Source organism: Epinephelus moara, chromosome 19, assembly GCF_006386435.1.
Source record: "Epinephelus moara isolate mb chromosome 19, YSFRI_EMoa_1.0, whole genome shotgun sequence".
Classification (NCBI taxonomy): domain Eukaryota; kingdom Metazoa; phylum Chordata; class Actinopteri; order Perciformes; family Serranidae; genus Epinephelus; species Epinephelus moara.
In genome coordinates, this window is record NC_065524.1 from 8,447,075 (window position 1) to 8,457,061 (window position 9,987).

Sequence of the window (9,987 nt, forward strand, 5' to 3'; positions counted from 1 at the left end):
GGAAGTTATGGGTTCTTGAGGCACATTTGTTCCTCATGAGGAGAGGCATCTCTGTGCAAAGTTTCATGTCTCTACGACATACGGGGCATGAAATATGACCATTCAAAGTTTGAAATTTCAATCGGTTGCTATAGCGCCCCCCTTTGGCCAATTGATGTAATATTGCTTCATTCGCATCCTCCCATGACCCTCTACCACTGTGCCAAATTTCACATGGACTGACCAAGTCAGTGAGGAGAAAGACATGGAACAGACACACACACAGACAGTTTTCGTCATTAAATAGTAAGATAACAAGTGACTTAGTTGTTTGTTTACTTTACTTATGATTTTGCTTCTTGTGCACTGAGCTGAACTGCCAATCAGAGATTTTATTCACCAGTGGGCTTCTCCAAGAACATGTTGAATTGGCTGAAAAAAGCCAACATGGGCTGACTATGGCCAACGGTAAAGAACACTCCACGAAACTAACAATACGCGACATACCCTCACTGATGGCCCAACTGACCAATGGCCAACCATCAGCTTGGTGTGTCATAGCCTTTAGTCTGGATGGGCGGCAACTGAGACTTTTGGAAACAATGACGCAGACACACGTTTGTTCCCCGATAGAGTCTCATCAGCAACAGCTCGTCAAGTCCAAACATTATAGCTAGGCCTGCACACTTTATGTGGTTTTATCCGTCTTGTGTGGATACTCCTTTCTTGTTGCCATGACTTCCTCTGACGATGAATACTGCTTCCGGTTTTGCTCTGATATGTCACAATATTTGCTTTCTAACGACTCCCAATCGGTTTTCCGCCACCTTGACTGCTTTATTCTCATGTTACTTTCAGTAACAGTTCCACCTTCCTCGTCCAACTTTTTGACATTTCCATATTTTCTGGTATTTAGCAACCAACCACAGAGCAAACAGTCTGCTTCCTTTTAACCCCTGTATGCTCATGCCCAGTGCATGTGAATGTCATGTTATTTGCGTTTTTAAGCATATAAGTATGGATGGAGATCATTTCTGAAATGGTACAGAAATTGTTTAAGTTTGAAAATGCAGTTTCAAAATGAAAACACATTCGTGTGGACGTGGCCTTAGTCCTTTCAGTGCTGAAACATGCAGGCTTTCTTTTGCTGGTGTGTGTGAAAGACACGCAGCAGTGTATTGTACAGGTACAGGCCACAGCAGGGGGCTGCTCAGGAAGTTTGGATTTCTTTTGTGCACCACAAATGAGAAATTCCTTCCTGATCTTTCTTCTTTACTGACCTAAGCCGCACTGGAACAATAACTCTGACCACTGTATTACAGTTGTGAAAAACAAAGGCTGTAATAACACCCAGTTTATTTCACCCACTTAATGTGTCAGAATCATGTAAAAAGTGATTCACACTCACACACACACACACACACACACACACACACAGCTGGGATGTTGTTTGCTTTTCTTCCCCTCAAGCACCGGCTAATTGCTTGTAATGCAGGGACAGAGTGGAACAGTTAGTGTGTTCGCAGATTGGCTGATGATTCACTGAGCACACACTCTCTGGCTCCGAGCATTACAGATTGTTGAGACATAGGCCCGTAAACAGCCCGGCGTGCGGCGTCATCTATCATGGCACGGTCGGTTAACTCGCCATCATGTTATTTTCTGCTTGCCGAGCCCTAACACGCCAAAGGTTGCCCGCTGGCTGTGCGGCGCGGCACCAGCTCCGGGAGCGCCGGTAATGAATGTTTAGCCGAGCGAGCGCTCCCTCTCTGCCGGAGGGCCCCGGGTAATTTGTTTATCTGTCTAAAGATTATGCAGCCCGAAAATCCACAATTTTATGCTGCCTTTGTAAATTATCAAGTGTGTGTTTGATGAATGTATCTCGGGCTTTGGGAGGCAGCGGCTCGGGGCCGGCTGCCAGACAAATAGAGAGGTGCCAGTGCGTGGCCTGCTAGAAAAGGTAGAGTGAGGTGGAGGCACACCGTGAGCTGACCCCACTCCACCACAGGATTGGTCTGAAGTTAATTTGGATTTCGCTTTATGGTTCATTCTCGAGCTCTCTGTCTCTTTCTTCTGAGGCGCCAGTGCAGCTCACCGAGTCACAACTGGTGGCACCCACCAGCCTGTGTGTGTGTGTGTGTGTGTGTGTGTGTGTATGTGGGGGTTGGGGTGGCTTTTTAAAAAGTCTTTAGTTCAACCAGACAAGTGTGATTTATACTCGAGTCTGCAGATTCATGTGTGAGTGGGTAACGGCTTCTTTGTGTGCAGAAAGTGATATTGAAACATGATTCCCTCAGATAGGCACTTAGATTACACTGAGAGAGTATTTGGTCCACAGGCAAATGTCCACTTTGTAAATTACTCCTGCTTTTCATTTCTCTTCACTGCACCGGGCGCAAGTTTCAAGTGAAAACTGTGAGGTGCATTCAGTCCAAGGCATACTTGTGGTATTCATAAATCAGATGCTGTGCTACGGCTCTGTTAGAATCTGTAATAACACTTAAATTCAACAAAACACATTTATGGTATTTGTGACATTCAGTTTATATGGCTGCAACAATTAATCAGTAGTTGTCCACTGTGAAATTAATCACCAACTGATTAGATAATCAATTAGTTTGAATAATTTTTTACGGAAAGAAAGTCGAAATTTTCTGATTCCAGCTTCTTAAATGTGAATATTCTCTGGTTTCTTTGCTCCTCTGTGACAGTAGACTGAATATCTTTGGGCTGTGGATGAAACAAGATGTTTGTGGACATCATCTCAGGCTTTGGGAAACTCTAATCGACATTTTTTGCAATTTTCTGACATTTGATAAACCAAACAACTAATCAATTAATTGAGAAAATTATAGACAGATAATAAACAACGAAAGTTATCATTAGTCGCAGCCCTATTAAAATCCAGCATTATAAATGTTTCCTTAAACAGTCATGTAACATTAAATAGGCCAATACATTTTTTCACTTCCTGTAAACTGGCTTGATTGAACCAAGTGTCTAAGCACATAATAAACCCTCAATAGTTACAGCTGGTGCTCATTTTGAATTTGTCCCCAATATTCCCCCAGCTATTTGTGCTAAGTTGCAAAGTGAATGGCTGAGTCAGAATGAATATAAATTAACCAGAAATATTATGCAAATGACACATGAACTGCACAGAGTGACATAATTTTATGTTTTTATTTTATTGGCTCCTAAATAAATTGTTATTGTCCTGGCAGATTTTTACGATTAATTTCAGTGTCCACATTGTACACAACCACAACCACAGGAAAAAGGTCTCAGCAATAGGGATATATTTTAATCTCAGCGTCGTATGCTCGAGGTTACTTTTATTTTGAAATCAACAACATAATCCTGCTAATTGTGCTTAATGAAGCCGGTACATTGATTTCTCACCCATGAATGTGTCATAAAACATGACACACGTAATATAATGATCGCACTGTGTAAACACAAACACGGTGCTGCTGACTCTGCAGCCTGTGTGTGTTCACTGTGTAGCAGGAGCCGTGCTGCAGCGCAGTGTGGAACCCTCATATCATGTAACGAATAAGACATATTCTTCATCAGGTTTTCATCCCCAAAATGTTTTATTTTGTGTCTCTGCAGCCTGAAAATGAAGAGAAGTCTGTAGTGTATGATAACATCGGGCCCAATGTCTGCATGGGGGACCACAAGGTAACAACGGGGGCTCTGCCCACATCCTCACTGTGCTGTGATTGAACTGTTCACTGTAAACTGATCCTGAATCTGATCCTAGAACGGAAAAGGACCGACCGCTCTCAACACGTGTGCGTCGTGTGGGGAGACTGCTGTTTGTATTACATACTGTGCATCGGGATATTAATATGTTGCAACTATATGAGGCTGATAATGTTATTAAAGGTTCTAAGATATGGTTTATGATGGTTATACTACACTGGCTGCCACCTGTATTGATTTTACCCCAACATTTGCATTGAATTGAGCTTTGTCAAGTGCCTTTATTATTATTAGTTTAAGTTTTAGTTTCCAATAGTGTCAATGCAGTTTCAGATGCTTTACCAGGTGGACAGGATAAATATTTTAAAGCATAATCTGTGTGATCAAGAATTAGGAAAAACTGAACTTGTACAACCAGAATAATCTGTCTGCCCTTAAAAAGTCACCCCTTAATAAGGCTGTTCATATTTAAGGGAGAACCTAAAGAAGTGTGAGAAAGGTCAGAGCAGCACTGAGAGGATTCTTTAAGCTGACTGTATAGAAAGTGTTTAACACTGTCGCTCCAGTCTCCGTGGTGTCAGACACAAGGTCCTGTGCTGAAAGAGAGGCGCCTTAAGTCAGGTCTTTCATCAATACTTAGTGTGCTTTAGACAGTAGTGTGTGTGTGCGAGGTGACCCGAGCACACTGACTGATGCTGCAGCAGCCTTCACCTCCCAGCCGCACACTACTGCTAAAATCACAGTTGGCTATGTTTAAAAAATGTCCAATGTAGTTAGCACACGGGCCCAAAAATGCACAGCGCTGGTATGTGAGTTTAACCTGTGTGTCAGAGGTGCTCCGAGAGGCGAAGGGCTCGCACTCGTCCCAGAGAGCATCAAGAAAAGTCTTGTTTTCTAACTGTGATTTGTCTCTGTCCCCCTGCCAGCCCGTCTTCCTGTCCTTCCGAATAACAGCGGGGGCAGGTAAACCTAATGCAAATAAGCACAAGTGTTGTGTGGTGCAGTGATGTCGTGGTAAATATTAATTTTCTTTATTATAATTCTTCCCATTGTTGCTGATGTTTGCTTTGATTTGCTTGATTTCTCATTACTTTGCACAAATGGTTCTGAGGGCAGATATGCCTGTTTGAAGAGTTTTATGCCAAAATAAAACATCATCAATGGAGAAATGATTGCTTAAAATGCTTCAGTCATTTTAAGACATTTATTTACAAACTTACTGCATCTTGTGCTTTAACTTTGAAAACGGGGGGTCAAGTCATTATTTTGATTGAAATGGCTGCTCGCTATTTATGAATAAAAATCCTTTTTCTCTCCACAGGGAAGTGTTGCCAAAGGGGGGAGAAGATATTCCGTGAAGCGCCTCTGTGAGAACACCGGAGAAACAAACAGGACACCAACACACACACATGCACACAAACACACAATACACACAACACACACATACACTTTGCACAAGCATACACTGAAGACAAAGTTTTTCAGCAGTGCTGACCAGTTGCAGTTGTCCTGACACCTCATCCATACGAAAACGCAGCCGTTTTCTCTCCATAAGACACTTGTTGAGACGTGGACGAGCACCCCAAGGGCCCGGCTCCAGACAAGACACACATCGCTGACCTCACTGTTGCCATGCAACCCCATTCCCCAGAGAAGAAAAAAACAAGGACGGACGGAAGGACGACTCTTTTCCATGCCACAGCCTCGTTGCCAAAACTCTAATTGAAATCAGTCCTACTACACTTTTAGACACCATACTTGCCATTTTTAGGTATGCCTCTATGTATAGAAGCTACTCTCCACACAGTATGTAAGGTGTTTTAAGAAAAGAAAAGTGCAATGCAAAAAAAGTTGTATATCTATATTGTTAGGTTTATTTGTACATTGGACAGTATAACATAGAGTTGTTGATGGTTTTAGTGCCGTTCTCTTTTCTGACCAAACTTTGTGGTCCCTTTGTTGGAGTAGATAGAACTTCTCTGTTTATTTCAACAATTTCTATATAAATATATATATATACTTTTTGTTTTGTTTTTGAGTTGTTGTTGTTGTTGTTGTTGTTGTTGTTGTGTGCATAACACACTGCCATGCCTGACACATCAGTTGAGTCTCATTTTATATACTGTACTTTTTAAAGAGATAATTTATAATTCTTACCAAAATGTTTATGCTGAAGTGTGTGCGCAGACAGAGTGACTGTTTGGGTGTTCCTGCAGCCACAGTGACCTTTGAACAGTCAGTGGGAGAGGAGAGACACAGAAAAACGCTGTTCAGTGATTTATTGCCTATCCAAGAATGTTTTAAGCAGTGCCATAGACCATGCAAGTATATAAGATAATGTTTCATATATAGCACTCTCACGTTATTTCATTATTCTTACTCTAACTTATTTCTATAATATTATGGTTCTGAATGTGATATTTTAGATAGGCTTGGGTATCCTTAAAATGTAAACTGTTTTTGTTTGTTTTTTTGTTTTCTCTGTCAGTTTTTGTTACTGCATTATGGTGCCAAGTATCACACAGAGATGAAGTGTGTAAGAGTTATAAAATACTTAAGTCAGATGGTAAAGGTATTGATTATGTAATGTAAAAAAAATAGAGAGAAACTCTAAATGCGTGAGAGAGCAGGAAGACTTGCTTTTTATTTGTTCCGTGTGTAGCCTTCAGCAGCCTTCATTGCAGATAATTTGAGCATTAAAGAGGCGGTCGGACACGCCAGCGTTTCTTTTTATCGATTTCATTTACGACACTACAGATTTCAGACTGTGTGAAGCCGTCAGATTGATCCTGTGATTTTTTTTTTCTTCATCTAAATCACCGCAAGTGGAAATGATTTTGTGCCTGCCGCAGAATTTATGTTGTCTTGTGTGATTTGGTTTGTAGGCAAAAAGTTTTTTTTCTTCTTCTTCTTTTTTTTGTAAAAGGCCTGCTTGTTTTCGTTCCTGCTGGTCATTGTGAGCATACTGTAGGAGTATAAGCCGCAGTTCTTTCTTCACTCCATCTTATAAAAAGCAGATAGAGATTTTATTCTAGCCCCTCTCTGGACGGCCTGGCCTCTACTGTAGGTGATGCAGTTCTCAAGCAATAAAAACCATTAGAGCTCACTGGCTGTTTGTCCTCATTACCTCTCATTCTACCTCTTTACTACACAATAAGAGCTCTGTGTGAAAAAGGTCTTCATCAATTAGCCTTCCTCCAGATCATCAGTGTATTATTACAGCAGTGTTATAGAGTGATAGGGCTTACCAACAGGGAGGAGAATTACACATCGTTTTTCTTCAGGGAGTTGCACTGTGACACCAGCTTTAATTAGTTTAAGATGGACCTCCTATCAGCCACCAACGAAATATGATATTCCTACAGGGTTATAGTTCATGATATTGATTTAATTTAAGATATTTTTATTTTCTATCCTCTTTGGCACCACCATATTGGCTAATATTCCAGTACCAAGTTTTGTATGCACGATAATTTTGCTTAGTTAAGAAATTAGAGCCACTTTTTGCAGTTAAATTTGCATTTTTAATCCCTTTAACGAACATTATTACCCGGGCTGAAGTGAATTATAAGAGTTAGCTGCGACAGGCTGAAGAGAGAGGCATCCCAATGGCAACAGATCATGGAAGTCCGTGTTAAGATGGTTGCAGCCTGCACAGTTACAACACAAAAATAACTCTTGGGCGCCTTATTTGATACTGAACCTTCCCGAAAATTAAATTATTCCGAATTTAAGCAACAACTTTAAGGAGGGTTCTGTAGAAATACACTTATAAAACTACCTGTAATATAAAAGATAATTAATTCACAACAAAAGAAAGTTTTGAAAATAAAAATAATAGCCTAATTAAAGTCACTATAAAGCCAACATTAAGCCTGTGTTGTTGGTCATTAGGGTGACTGTAAGAAATTTGAAATGTATAGTTACAAATTCTCTATCAAAGTATTTTTTTCTTTTCTTTATCCAGAGCTACATTGTGTGACAGCAGGTGTTTGCTTCATGCATTGTTTATCACAGATTCCTAAGTGGCATCTGATTTCATGACTGCTAATTTCTGATTGGCTGAATCCAGAGCAGACTGTGCAGAAAGATCCCATTGACACTAACTATAGAGAGGAATAGAGAGGTGTAGTACCACCTGACAGACAGAGGGGGAGCACTTCTGTCAATGATCCCAACATTAAAATGTATAAACTGTTAGGCCTAACACCAGAGATCAGACATTATGAATATTATAGTTTTCTTTAATTTATTAATAATGGCCTAAACTTGTGGTCATTTTCCTCACAGGAAACAGGAATGGCCCAACAGAGTTAATTAATTCGGAGCTGGGGAAAAATTTAGATGACTACAAAATAAAGATCTATTATTAAAAGAGAACACTGACTGACTTTAACTTAAATAATCCGCTTTGATTTGTGAATAAAAAAATAGAGCTGCTCATACTAATGATAATAATAATAATAATAATAGTGATAATGATAATAGTGTTCAACTATCTTTTTGCTATAACAACAATAATGATAATAATGCTGTTAAGAATCTTTACTCCTTTATGTAACTTATTGAAAAATAAATAAAGTTTATCCCTGGAACCTGTAGGCATTTTTTTTTTTTAAATTTCACTTTGGTGAAAAATTATATATCATCTGGTTTATAATAAATTACACTAACTAAATCAAATATATTGTGACATTATTCTCAATAATTATTATAAAGACTTGCTTCTTTTTTCCGCTTCAGAACTTTTTGAAATCATAAATCACTCTCAAGTTAAATCAGCACGAATCCTCTAAAAGCATGTGTGTTGCCAATAATGAAATTCAATTATTGATAGTCATGAATTTATCTTTAATTTATATTAAGCCCATACATTAAAACAAAACCCATAATAAAACAAAAATGCTTGTTAAATAATTTATTCATAATACAAAGTGTTTTTTTTTCTTCCTATAACCTTCCCGGAAGCGATAATACTCTCTTTAATTCCAACATAAACCATGGTCCAGTTTTCTATCCCGCTGTGTGATGGTGAGGTAAAACAGAAACTTTCTCAAATGCAGTCAAAAGAAAAGTGTGCAGTGTGATGTCGTTAAAACAAGCTGCTCTTTACAGTGATTATTTACAGCATTTTGCGTCTATACATTTGTGTGCCGGTACTGAGCTGACAGTTGTAAAACGTGGGAGAAAAAGGGGCGACATTTACTCTGCAGGAATAAAAACCAAGCAGCAGGTTTTATCTGAGTGGGAATAAGCGCGTCCGGGCTGCGGGGGGAGAAAAGGCTGCCACGTTTCCACTGGTTGAAAACAACATAACTTATTCAGTAAAAAATATATACAATCTCAGGTACATTTTTCATCTTTAGGCTACAGCACAAATCATTCATTCATGTCAAACCTGCGCCCCGTCAAACATTTTATTCTCTCGCCTTTTAGGACAGTGGATACCCTGGTTAAACTGAGCTTTAGAAGCATCACAGGCCCCGTTTACACCTGCCATTTTAAACATGCGTCTGAGATCCGGATCAGAGTTGGCTGCTAAAAAATCACATCTATTAAAAGCTTACAGTCACCTCTTAAAACTATAGAGAACATTTTGTTTCAACCAAAATGGGATTTAATCTGAATTATCTAAAAAAAAGTGTACATTTTCTTTACTTCAGAATAAAATAGGACTGGGATGTATTTTTCTTCAGATGGAAATATTATAAGTACTGATTATATTACCAATTAATAAGGACATTCTCAGTCAGCATGAGGAATGGCCTTCCTGGCTGGTGAAGGTGACAGAGGCCGCTAATCTTGGGCAGAGGTGTGGCGGGAAATAATGTAACAAGTGTCATGAATTATACTGCGCCAGTAAAGTGAAGCAGCGTTACTTGTGGAATTAAAGTAACGAGTCACACTAATAAGCCCAACACTGATCCGGATTGTGTGTTTATAATATTCTGTTTACATTTACACCTGTTGTTAAAACTCCAGTTGTATGCGTAAAAACTGATTTGCGTCGCCAAAACAATTTCCTGTCCCAATATTTCTGTCCTTTTTATCTGACATGAACGTGTCATTATCAGGCTTCTTGAAGTCCAGTTCTGACAGGAGTCATATCTCCGTGTTTATAGTCTCTGTAAGTGGGTTTGGATGCAGCCAAATGCGTCTCTGGCCATGTTTTGGTGAGCGCGTCTTTCGTGCGTCTTGGCACACACTTTTACGCATTTTCTTGCTCTGTCTGAGCACAATGCGATCCCCTCAGGCGCATGTTCGTATAGTCAGGTGAAAAGGGGGGTCAGAAAGAGTGCG

General features: G+C 39.7%; 1 protein-coding gene across 2 annotated transcripts in view; it reads left to right on the forward strand.

Moving 5' to 3' along the window:
- Positions 1-6,793, forward strand: part of LOC126406589 (inositol polyphosphate-5-phosphatase A-like) — a 169,859-nt gene extending 163,066 nt beyond the window's left edge. Inside the window, exons 14-16 of one of the 2 annotated variants that reach the window (XM_050070953.1) lie at positions 3,595-3,663; positions 4,614-4,701; positions 5,009-6,793. In XM_050070953.1, the coding sequence (XP_049926910.1) occupies positions 3,595-3,663; positions 4,614-4,694 (150 nt within the window). In that variant the 3' untranslated portion in view covers positions 4,695-4,701; positions 5,009-6,793. The remainder of the gene's footprint in view (positions 1-3,594; positions 3,664-4,613; positions 4,702-5,008) is intronic. The other variant, XM_050070952.1, reaches the window with a different exon arrangement.
- Positions 6,794-9,987: the final 3,194 nt, after the last annotated feature.